Source organism: Echinococcus granulosus (assembly GCF_000524195.1).
Source record: "Echinococcus granulosus chromosome Unknown EG_S00110, whole genome shotgun sequence".
NCBI lineage: Eukaryota > Metazoa > Platyhelminthes > Cestoda > Cyclophyllidea > Taeniidae > Echinococcus > Echinococcus granulosus.
Genome location: NW_020170490.1, coordinates 191212 through 203185, shown reverse-complemented (window position 1 = coordinate 203185; position 11974 = coordinate 191212). Strand labels below are relative to the sequence as shown.

At 43.3% G+C, this 11974-nt stretch overlaps 1 protein-coding gene across 1 annotated transcript in view; it reads left to right on the top strand. All coding sequences in view use genetic code 11, as the record gives it.

The window, feature by feature from the left end:
• Positions 1-11974, top strand: part of EGR_08562 (Alpha-adducin) — a gene marked incomplete at both ends in the record, with an annotated part of 17419 nt that extends 5445 nt beyond the window's left edge. Inside the window, 16 exons of the mRNA XM_024497811.1 lie at positions 104-253; positions 337-462; positions 595-1016; positions 1096-1473; positions 2648-2858; positions 3128-3321; positions 3545-3638; positions 6152-6282; positions 6425-6784; positions 7520-7763; positions 8644-8911; positions 9310-9383; positions 9562-9753; positions 10948-11067; positions 11622-11689; positions 11879-11974. Of these exons, the coding sequence (XP_024347792.1) occupies positions 104-253; positions 337-462; positions 595-1016; positions 1096-1473; positions 2648-2858; positions 3128-3321; positions 3545-3638; positions 6152-6282; positions 6425-6784; positions 7520-7763; positions 8644-8911; positions 9310-9383; positions 9562-9753; positions 10948-11067; positions 11622-11689; positions 11879-11974 (3128 nt within the window). The remainder of the gene's footprint in view (positions 1-103; positions 254-336; positions 463-594; positions 1017-1095; positions 1474-2647; positions 2859-3127; positions 3322-3544; positions 3639-6151; positions 6283-6424; positions 6785-7519; positions 7764-8643; positions 8912-9309; positions 9384-9561; positions 9754-10947; positions 11068-11621; positions 11690-11878) is intronic.

The following is an 11974-nucleotide window of genomic DNA, read 5'->3' as shown; positions in this document are numbered from 1 at the left end:
GCTCTAATGTCCTCCACTAAAGGTTTGCCTATTTACAAAAAGTTGACAATAATGCTCCTTTTCAGCGCCTAAATCCATTGAAGTTCTTTTGATTTTATAACAGTTGAGGTGATCGCCGGTGCTGCAAAGCTAAAATCCATCTCGGATGAGCAGAAACCAACGGTTGCAATCATAACAAACCTATTGTGCGAGAAGTTGGCAGTGGACTCACTGATCGAACGTAAAACCACCTACATCAGATATGAGACTAAGGGTATGTTTTCCTAGTGAAAGCCAGCTTTCTAATCGTCATCGAAAAGAAGCCTTGGTAGTAACGTCTGCAACCTACCTCCTTAGGTGACTCCAACGTCTACACCATCGGCTATATCGGTTCAGTGAAAGTGATCTCAGTGAAGCTACCCATGGTTGGTTGGGAGCGTCAAGCAAAGATATCGTCCGGTAGCATCACCACCCGTCTTCTTGGTCAGCTAGCTTTCCTTAAAACCACCTTATGTTGCCGTTTTGTTAGATTCATGATCGTCTTTTGTTGTCATTAATCAATTTCTGATTGCATTTTTGGATTTCGTGTTTTACCTGTCTGTGCATTCCTGCCAGGTACATTTCAGTCAATTCAGCACGTAATCCTCTGTGGAGTGGGTGGCAGTGTGCCGCATGTTTATGAATTCAAGAAGCATTCACGCCTGGGCGACATTGTGGTCTCGGCTCCGAGTAAAGAGGGTTCATACCCAAATAAATCCCAGCCATGGTACATCTTCTGCGAGGCAGTTGACTATTTCAATGGTAACGCTTCGTCAATTGCGGACGGGGATACAAACCAACAGAAGCAACAAGAGGTGGCTTTCACGCACAAGAAATTTGCCCCCAAAAATTCCTTCCTGTTGAACTGCGCCGAGGTCCTACTCGAAGTTGATCCCACCTCCTGGCATCACATAATCAAGGAGGGGCTGAGTAATCTCAAGGATCATGAATTCAACTTTAACCGACCGCCGGCTGAGACCGATAAGCTCAAAATTCAGGTCAGTAGTTGAAGCGGGATATACATCGTCGCCATTTCAGACACACCGGTGATATCATTTGGTTGTTCCATTTGTGTAGATTGGAGATGAGATGATTGTGGATGTGAAGCATCCTGAACCACCGGGAGAGATGCCTCCACCCCCTCTAGTCCGTCTCGGTTGCATCGGGTCCGGTCATGCGGTGACTCAGTGCCAAAGTTTCCGAGATTTATTTGCTGTCAATCAGAATCTGCTGGCTTATGACGCCGAGTTTGATCAGGTGCTTGAATCTCTTTTGGGGAGTGGAGTGGCTTCCTTCCTCATTGTTCGTGGCATTGCGGATTATGCCGAGGGTCGCCAAGGAACTGATGCAGGCGCAGCCTCAATTAGTTGGCAACCTTATGCGGCCCTTTCTGCTGCTGCATTCACTCGAGCACTTGTTCTGAAATTGCAATCCATGGAGTCACCGAGTCACATTGTTAGCTAAACCAGTGTGCGTTCTTCCTATCCTGTTATTTTGTGAATGTCAATAAGCGTGCATATTATCACTTTTAACACAAGTCAGATCTTTACCAGCATGACATTGAAATTATGACAGTTATACTAGTCATCTAGTCGATTCTTCTTCAAATGAATATCTGAAAATGCGGTGGTTTTTCTCATCATTTGGATAAGCTTCGCGTATGGGGCAAATATAAGGCTCTTTGGTTCATGTCTTTATTTGGAGAATGTTCTTGAAGCCTGTATTTACTTTGGCGGGTGTATGGCGACCGTTTGGAGTTGGCAGGACTCTACAGCTAAGAGGGTTACTGAGAAATTTTAGATTAGGCCTGGCTGGTACCTGGGAGAATTGTGCATAAATGACGATGCATAAGGAGCTGGTGCGGAGTGAAGTCCGACGTAATCTGCGTCCTTAAACTTGTTTTCGAGGGGGGACCTTAGGACTCATTTGGATGGGTTTAAAAGGAAAAACACTGAAAATTGATGTCATTATCTACAAGTTGAAGTGTGTAAATGTGACCAGATTCAATCATAAATTATACGCATTGTATTTACATGAGACCCTAAGGTTGTCCTATGTGTAACAGGATGTAGAGATTGAATAAGCTGTTTAAGAGCACAGGCAATTCAACCACTATGGGTCGTACTTCATCTGTGCAGTATGAACTTTGGGTCATGCCAAGAACCTCCCAGCCTTTCAATACAAGATATTCCATTGTACACTGGCTTAGAAAAACGTCAGTGCAGACTAGGGTCGATGCAACTGCACGCATTTGTTTATGAAAAAAGTGGTTACCGGTCGTAAAAATATTAGCTATGTTTAACGACATGAGTGAGTAGACAATGAATAAAAGTAAAGCTATAATAGTAAGAACAAAAGGGCCCCGGACGTAAATAATGTAAAAAGCAGCATTTGTTTAAGAGAGTAAAATTGATTGTATTGCCCCCTTTAAAATTTGAATAAAAAAAACTTTTATGTCTGCCCTAAAAAGTCTTCTAAGCTACTTTAGGTGGCGAGACGAAGTAGCCAGTATTTTGTTTTAGCAATTCGAAACATGCCGGTGACCGCAAGTTCCAAAACAGTAGTTTTCATGGTTTGTTTGCGTGTGCCATTCGATTTGGCGTAAATCTGTGTATAATACCTGTTAAAGTATAAGATGACAGAGAATGCAACTCTGATGAATACATCTGGTGATGGTCCCGATATGAAGCTCGGTCCTCCCTCCAAGCAATCTGACGCGCTGGGAGGCGCGTTATCAAGCACTATTCTCTCTTCTGCCTTTAACACGAGTGGAGCTTTGCAACAGCTTAGCGAGTTTCTAAATATGCACGCGAGGGGAGGGACAATGCATGATTTTAAAGGTGACTTGATCATTTTCGTCTTCCAAGTTTTATCTACTGCTTGCTCTGTAAGCTTCGTTTGTGGGATGCGATTTCCGGTTGTCGTGTTGTTATTTGTCCTCAAAATGTTTTTATTCTTTTATTGGCAACGCTTTAGCTTTTTTGTGGTTTTTGTGATTTGTGCCTTTAGAGGCTCTTACCGTTATCGGTGGCGGCTTTGTGCGTGTGTTGTTTTCGGTGGTATTTAACCCTAATGCACTTTAAATCTCCCGATTTAACCCTCTTTCCAGGTCAGTGGTCTTGCATTCTTGATGCCGTTCTTCCATCCCTAGGGAATACGCCCACGATTCCTATAAACGACTTACGAGGTGATGAGGCGATCCGTTACACACGCGAGGAGAGGTTGGTTCGTTGCCAACTGGCAGCGCTTTGTCATCTCATCGATTTGAACGGGTGGACGAATTCAATTTACAATCAAATATCGGTAAATATAGTTTATGATGTTTGCGCTTTTGCTTCCATGATTCACGTCTGTATTGATTTCCAAATGAGAAATGATTTTATTTGATATTATTTTACGTAACCTTGAACCCCTTCATTGCCCCTTACATGCTGATGTATTTAAGCCTGCACTCTCGGGCCTTTTAGCAAAGTTTGCACGAACGTTTCAGTTCCCACTCGGTAATAGCTTATTTTTTCTATTTTAGGCAAAGTGCGCAGAAGACGAGTTTTTGGTCAACCCTTTTGGACTTCTCTACCACGAGGTGCAGGCGTCGACTCTGGTGAAAGTAAATAGTCAAGGTAATGCTTATCACTATTAAATGCGTATGCTACTTGCGGTTATACTGCTTCCTCGTATTGTTGTACCTAGCCTTATTAAGTTTGATTAAGAATCGTAAGTGTTCACATTACCCAATTTTGTGTGAAGATTGAGGGCGAGAATAGGGCGTGAAGCCGTTAATAGGGCTCATAGTTTTGCTTGTCAAATATTTGTCGATTTTTAGGCAGTTTTTTTTTTGGCATGTGGTATTCATAGGCTGCGTATACCACAACTGTCTTGGCATCCACATATTTTTATTGAGTTTTTTTTTTCGTTGAGACTTGAGTAATCTTGTAAAATGTCCTCATAAGATACCTTGGTGGCTGTAAGCGTTAGTGTTCATCTAACGGAATATTTTCCCAGCTTTGTTGGGCTTTCAAGGATCTAGATTTGTGTAAATAGTGTTGCCTTATCTCCATTGCTCTTTCAGCCAATTTTTGCCCATATCTTGTCTTAGAGCTTTTTATTGTTGTATACCGACATATTTGAGCCTAAGTTTTCGGATTCTTTGTAAAAATTTTGTGGAGTCTGGTGTTTTACTAGGATTAATGTTGAAATAGATTTTGCCATGATGCATTAGTTGTGTTGGGGTTTAGATGACCATAGGGTGAATCATGGTGCTTTTCGTGCGTTATTTTGATTCTTGCTGGGACCAAAGAACCAGGACCTCAAAAGTGCATGTATTGCGAACTCGCATTTGATTAATGCATTGTTTCACAAGTTTGTTGCTCTATTGGGAGGAAACATTATTATTATTCCTGCCCAATTTTATACTAATTGAAGTTGGTTTTACCTCAAAACTTTTAGCACTAGGAAATTTAAGCTTTTTCCACTCAATGATGGTGTTAGCTTTATCAATGTTCTTCTAATGAAGGCTTAGTATGTAAAATATCAGGTGCAATTACCATGTTTGGTTAGTTCTAATTGTTAGCACTGCAAGCGCATCTTTTTTCTGAGTGCGCTCCGGAGGGTTTTTAGGGCACTTAAGTTTATATAGTGACCCCACCCGCAGCCCCTAAAGTGGCTTGCTACTCAAATAGTGTTCCTGGATGGGTTTGTATCTAACTCCATGTGGGTAGTTGGTTGCATGATGCCTTCATCTCTATGAACGTTCCTTCTCCGAAAGAGGCTTCAACGATGACCGTGAAACCGCCAAGTTTACCGCTACTCTTAATTTTGATGAAATATTTTACTATTGCATGTTGTTTTGCCAGATCTAATTTCAATGGTCGAGTCTTTAGTTCCCTCCAGAGCTTTGAGTGTCAAACTCTAATGCGATGCAAACAGCTGTGTGTAGTTTTTCCGTGTTGAAATTGTCCCCTGCTCCCTACCCGACTGCTAATTTTTCAGCACCAACTTGGCATACATTTGTTTTTTTTTGTAAATTTCTGCAATTTTAACGGAATCATGGTAGTTTTATTAAGCAGTTGTGCAATGCAAGGTATTCGTAGTCCGAGGTTATGCAGACAAGCTTTTTAAAGGATTGTTTTGCGCTTCAGCTACCTTAGAAGTCGACTCTTTCTCCTGTGAATGCGCTCGTAGGGCACCAACGTGCGAATAAACATTTTCGGCCGGTCACATTGGTGGTGTATGCTGTAGTTTGCAATTATTTTTTTCTAGCATTAGAAACGGCTCCAACAACATAGTTCTTGTTTTTCTCTTCCTCTGTTATCTGTTTGTGAGGCCAAATGTGCATTTGGCCTGACATGTATGGGTCACGTTATGCTAGCCGCGATCGGCGGCGTCGTCACGTGCAGGCTTGGCGAAGCCAGAAACTCCACGCGAAACACGATATTGTAGTCTTCGCATGCCACCGCATAGAATGCCTATCACCTTTCATTGACTCATATGGATGGCAGTCTTTTGAGCTCTCATAATGTGACTGCAGAGGGCTAAATTGTCTTGGGGATAGTTGAATTGCTTATTAGGCGCTGGCTTCGGTCGAGACGACTAAATGTTTGACGAATGGAGTTACCGTTATGCAGCAGCATGGATTAACCTGTAGTATGTACTACGCATATTCCTACCGTATTGGTAGTAATTGTAATTAAGTCGTCTTCTTTTCTCAAAGCCCTCTCCATCTGCCATTTTGTGTCACGCGATAGGTGCTCTCGATTGTGCTACGGAGTGTAATTTTTGTGGAATCCAAAGTAGCGTCTCTCAAAACTACTGCAATCGCATAGTCGGTTAAAACTAAGTCTCGAATACCTGCACACATCCTAGTGCGAGAAGATCCGAGTTGGACCCAACATCTTCCCGCTAGTGTATTTTCATCCATCATCGAGCCACATCTGGCCCCTTTTGTATCCACCGCCGACATCTCTGCACGGCCTGATTAGAACCCACCCACGAGTGATTGACGGCATTTTTGAAGTTATCATTAATGAAAACTTTGGCTCATGAGGCCGCCTACAACTTTTCGTGCTTTTTTATGCTACCGTGGTGTGCCATTCTGTGGACTGTCATTTGCTTGAATTTTATTTCCTTCGTGTAGGCAGTGTTTTGGATTCCGGAAGCACGGTGCTGGGCGTTAACAAGGCTGGATGGAACTTGCATTCGGCCGTTCACAGCACTCGCAGTGATATCAACTGTGTCGCCCACCTTCATCTCCCCGATGTGGTCGCGGTGAGCCTTTTACTGTGCTTAGCATGTCATAAAAGTCACGCTTAATTATGTCAGGTTTTCGGAGGTTTATTATGTTTTACAAATTGGAGTTTTGGTGATTACGTGAAAAACGGGGATGCCATTATTTACTACCCATTTAAAGGTTTCTTGTATCAAATCGGGCCTACTTCCAGTCAGCCCGGAGGCACTGGAACTACTACCCAGTGTACGATACCATGACTACGCTGGAATCGTTACAGACGCCACTGAGGCCGATGCCATACGTGCAGATTTGGGCAATGCCAAGATTCTCTTTCTACGCAATAAGGGTGTCACGGTGGCTGCATCTACTATACCTGAGGCCTGGTACCTCATGAAGCGAGTTATTAGCGCCTGTCAAACTCAGGTAAGTGCAGTAGTACATTTTAAGATACTTCTGTGGTCTCTTTTAGCAGTGGTTGATTCTGATGGTTCTACTTCCTTAAGCGAGTCTTACCGAATCGAAAAATATGGTACCATTTACGTCGGTACTTGACTCCGACGTCTTCAAATAGGCATTACACTTTCACGTAATCACGGTTGTATTTTGGCCCCTACGTGCTATCCCGCAGTTGCTTTTCATTGATGTATTTGCCCATCATTTCCAAACACCTTAATTGCTTTTTTTATTGCTCCCAACAGTGAACTGTGATTACGCCGTACTTCCCCTTCCTAACTTACCCTGTTAACGACTTATCTCCTTTACTGGTCTCTGCGCTTGCTTTGTGACTCACGGTCTCATTCTGATTTGGGCCGACTATGTTATTGGCCATATCCGCTTGCGCGCTACTTGTGTGTGCCTTTCTTCTGATGAGGTGTGCTTCTAGACCACCTGTACTAAATTATTGAGCCCTCTGGTCTTAGGTTGATTTGGAGCCTAAAACTGGGTAGTTTCACTAAAGATATAGTCTGCTTGAAAGGTTTGATGAAGCTTTAAAAAGAACACTTTAGTCCTTTATTGATGATCTTTTAACCTAAAAGTCCCTTTTTTGTGCATTTTCATTCGTACAATTGCCCCCTTTTTTCATTTTTTAGAATCAACCCAGGTTTCACGACAAAAGAGGTTATTTATTTTAGTATTTTTTGGAAGCGCTGATTTCGAGGTGTAGTAAATTCGTATCTTAGCCATAACGTTCACTTTCTTGTGTAGATTCTACTGTTTTTCTTAACCCACTAGTTTCTATCGTACAATTTTACGCCTTACCGCAATCTCCTTCAGATGCGACTTCTTCAGCTGGGATGCGGTCCCAATCTGCTCAGTGAATTTGTCCTTACCCCTGCAAAAAGTGATGCTGAAAATGCAGCTGAAAAAGCACCAGAACAATCAGGCGACTCCCACGAGGCTGTCGCTCAAAATGCAATCCCCTTTGCCTCCGAGTCGCACGTGTTTGCCAACAGCGAGACCAACGGCGACGACCACGTTAATGGAATTGGTGCCAAATCGACTAGCAGTGGGGTGACTGGTGCGATCGCCCTCTTTCCCATTGCTCTTGGCATTTCCATTGTCACCAATTATCATACTTCTTTTGCCTTTCTCACGCTTTGTTACTACCACATTTAGATTGTCTTGCAGTTTAGATTTTATGTTCTCGTGCTAAAATGCATGCCAAAATCAACAATCTGACAACAGTGAGAGCCTTAATTTGTGTTAATCTATCCTTACCAGGCTTTGTGGCTAATTCTTTTTTTATATGTTCATAGTCCTTTTCCCCACTAGTTTTTGCGACCCGTGCGCATCTACGCATGCCCGCTACCATTTGTATGCTCATGCCATTTAGTGGACTATGCATTGCCTTCTCCCACTTCTGATTCCACCTTTGTACCCTAGGAACCGCCTATTATTTAATTTCACTGTTTTGCCGATTTCTAACTCCTCAATGGCGATTTACTTCCACGACATCAGCTAGTTGTAAGATTTTAATCTCGCGATCCGACGTTCAACTGTCGGTTGGTTGCCTACTTTAATGCATGAATCCTGTTTAGTTCCCTCGTCACCTTATTCCCCTTAAATTCGGCTCAATTTACGGTCTTCTGCGCATTCATTAGCTTTTTCTCTTTTCAAGGCGAATGAAACGGTGGCTTGGATTCATATGGGAATTTTAGCGCCTTTTATGCGTTTCAGATGTAAATTGTTTCGTTTTTTACCTTTCCGCGTGCATGCCATGCTTTCGCTTGTGATTCGCATTGTATACTCACCAGTTTAAGGTGATATTATGGCACTCGTGTGTACTTTATGTAATTTTCGAATTGCTCATCCATGGAGTAGGAATTGTTGAGTACTTTGCATTTGGCTGCATTTCTTTTAGCAGTCGTTTATGTAATGTTGACGGCGTTTTATTGTAGATCTCTCCGGTTGGGGTGTGGGTGAGATGGATTTCGAGGCTCAGATGAGAATGCTTGACAGCGCCGGCTATCGAACGGGTTACGCCTACCGCAATCCTAACCTCCTGCGTCGTCCACCCTCGGAGGTGCACTGGGGATCGGGTACAACTCCACACCAGACAGATAATATTTGCACCACTGGATTCAGCGCCGACACTACAATGGCTGATACCAGTGGCATAGATGACGTGACGGCAGCTACCGAAGCGGGAGCTAGGCAGATTTCTGAGTTAGTCGGCTGTTTTGTCGTGGCATTTTTTATGATAGGTAAATTACCCCTATTGAATCGGACAATGGCTCGGTTCCACTCGTTGCACCCCTTGCAGACTTGGAAAAAATTTGACTCTCCCAAGCACCGAATTGTGTAAAATGAAAACAGCGATCCCAATGCTTTTTATAGTCATTTCCTTGATCTCTTAATTTAAGTCGTAAAATATTTCTTTACATCTAAATCCTCGCTTTTGGGCGGATATAAAGCTGACAATTTAACCCTACTCCAAGACGGATGTTGGTTCCTGTCATGCAGTGGAACTCCAGGCGAGGGCTTTATAATAGGCAACTAGGATTGCGTATTCGTTTGATTTTGTTGAGTAGTGGGATCGGCACTGATCTTCCTTTACTCCTCAGGATCGCAAATACAGTACGATCTAACAGAGAAAAGGGTGTCCAACGCAACCAATGGCTGTCTAAAACGACGACTGGTAGGCTAATTTGTTGTCATCTTCCTCTTCAACTCATTTGTCTCAGGTTCTGCCTAATCGAATGCTTCTGCTGCACCCTCCATGACGTGCTTTTATTACTGTTTTTGTTATTGTGCATGTACGTAGGCCTGCTTTTGTTGTCTATTTTCGCCGTTTGTCACGCACTATTGCCATGCAGACCATTTGTTCGTCTCCCAAATCCCCAAACACTATCAATCGACACCGATGAATGGCCGATATATGGAGGCAAGTGTGGAAGAGCTTCCGACTGCCGCGGCCATTCCTCCTCTCAACTTGTCCCCCTCTTCACCCTCCACCCGAAAGTTGGGGCGCCGCAGCAAGACATTTTCGTCTTTTTCATCGCGCAATCGTAAGCCACCTTTCCTCCACCTCCCGCTTGCACACACACTATCCTGCTATTTTGCTTGCATGCATAAGCTCAACTGTTAATATTGTGTTGTATCATCGCGTCATTTGCATAAACTGTCTCCAAAGAGGCGCGTACTCCGATTTTGCGCTTGTCACTTACCCCCAGTCTGTCGCTTGTGTTTCGTTGTTGATTTGCGGAATTCTGATCCGCACATTTCGTCCCACGACAATGGCCGAACGCTCATTTATAAATTTAGTTTCAGCCAGTACCAATAACCGCATTTATCAGCGGCATGTTGTGGTGTTTAAGTATTTTTTCCCTTTCGGAACTTGGCTTAAAACATTGCCCTCTGCTCCATTGTTTATGTTGGTCTAACTCAAGGCCGGCGTTGTCGCCAAAGTCACGTAGGCACGCTGTGTCACCACCGGTCGGTCATTGCAAACGTCCTAGTTGTGGTTCCCATCACGTTGGATGCTGTTTTGGTTGATTGTTTTTTTTTCCTTACATCCCACTCCCATTTAAAGTACTGTCGATTGGCTCATGAGTTAATTTGCGTCACACCTTTATTGACATCTACTACAGTCACTTTCTCGTGTCCGCGATTGCCATTGGCATTTTAGGTCTTATGTTTACTAGAGAGCACTTGATTTGCTGGTGAGTTCGTGCATTTTGCATCAAGTAAACCGTTTTCATGACCACACCTCGAACCTGTATGCTGTTATTGAATTTTTGTGTCACATTTCTGGCATTTTAAACCATGTTTGTGTCTGGTGAGGTGGTGTAAATTCCTTACATCATCGTCCCATTAAGACGTTGGTCGGTGTTATGTACCGTGTTTTCCATCAGCCTCACTCAATGGGGTCATTGCATTCTCGGTTGGGCTCGTTGGTTGGTGTTTCGACGGCAGAAGGGTGAACTGATAATTGCTAGTTGATTAGGGAATGTTCTGAAGTACGACCATCGACGTGACCGCAGTGGGTTATTCACTTTTCACCATCAGGACATTAATCTCCTATGAAAAACTGGTAGTTAAAATTTTTATTTTAATTTCGAGTAAAATCTCAAACTCACCATCATCAGTTGTAAAACAGTTACAATCGTATGCAATTTGTTTGTCATAATTGCCTCGTAGAAATCAAGCACACGACTTGTGGTGTAGGTGCCACTATTGTGTCCCCTATCTGTTTTGAACAGGTTTGAAGGAGCGTCATGAGAAGTCGGAGTTATTGATCGAGGAGCCCCGAACACCGCCCATAGCGAGATCGGATTTGGCAAGCAAAAGCGCCAGTCTTCCCGCACACGCAAGGAATCTAGGTAGGTTGGTGTGACTGTAAAGCGCAGACCCCCTGTACACTTGCAACCGCATTCACACGGCTTTGTGGCTAGGGCCTGAGGGTTGTATCCTTTGGCATTCTTACTTTGTTTTGTTTACTTATTTTGGTTTTGTTTGGATAAGCTTATGTCAGTTGACTCCGCTAATGTTCAGCCAAAGTGTCAACCAAAATGGTTAAATATTGACATTGGTGACATGTCAGGTGATTTTTTGAGAGTTGGAAGAGCGTTAGGGTGTGTGAATAAACATCTTTGCGAGGTACTGCACTACGCTTTTTTCTCCCCCTTTCAGGCTTTATGCCATTTTTTGCCATCTAGTGCCCGCTTATACGAATGGCACTTGCATTAGTTCTAGCGGCGTGAAACACTCCAATTTTCACTCTCGGTAGTGCTGTGACGTGACAGGTTGTGAGCAATTGGAGGAGAGGTTTTAACATTTCAATGGGCATTTCACGTACACCTGCGGTCGTTGGTGTAGGTTGCAGTACAGCCACCACATGTAGTGTTTGTGCTTTAACCAATTCCCCTCCTTTCAGTCACCTACTCGGCTCGCAGCTGCAACACCCTCGAACCGATCGACGGCGCAGCTTCTGACGATGAGGAGGTACCTCGGCCCGTTTTATCTCCAAGTTGTAACTTCACTACTTGCCATTCATGCTTTGCAAAGGCAGCACTGGGTTGAGTCACGTATATAAGTGTTTATTTGAGTTTTATTTGTAATTTTAAGCCTCCACCAGTTTGTCTCACAAACATTCATCACAGTTTAATCAACTAAGTTTTTATATTCTTTCAGCTTAAATCCAAAGTTGGAAAGAAGAAGAGCAAGTGGGGCAGTTTTCGCTTCCCAACCTTCAAGAAGAAATCTAAGCAGGCTTCGGTTGCAGTTTAA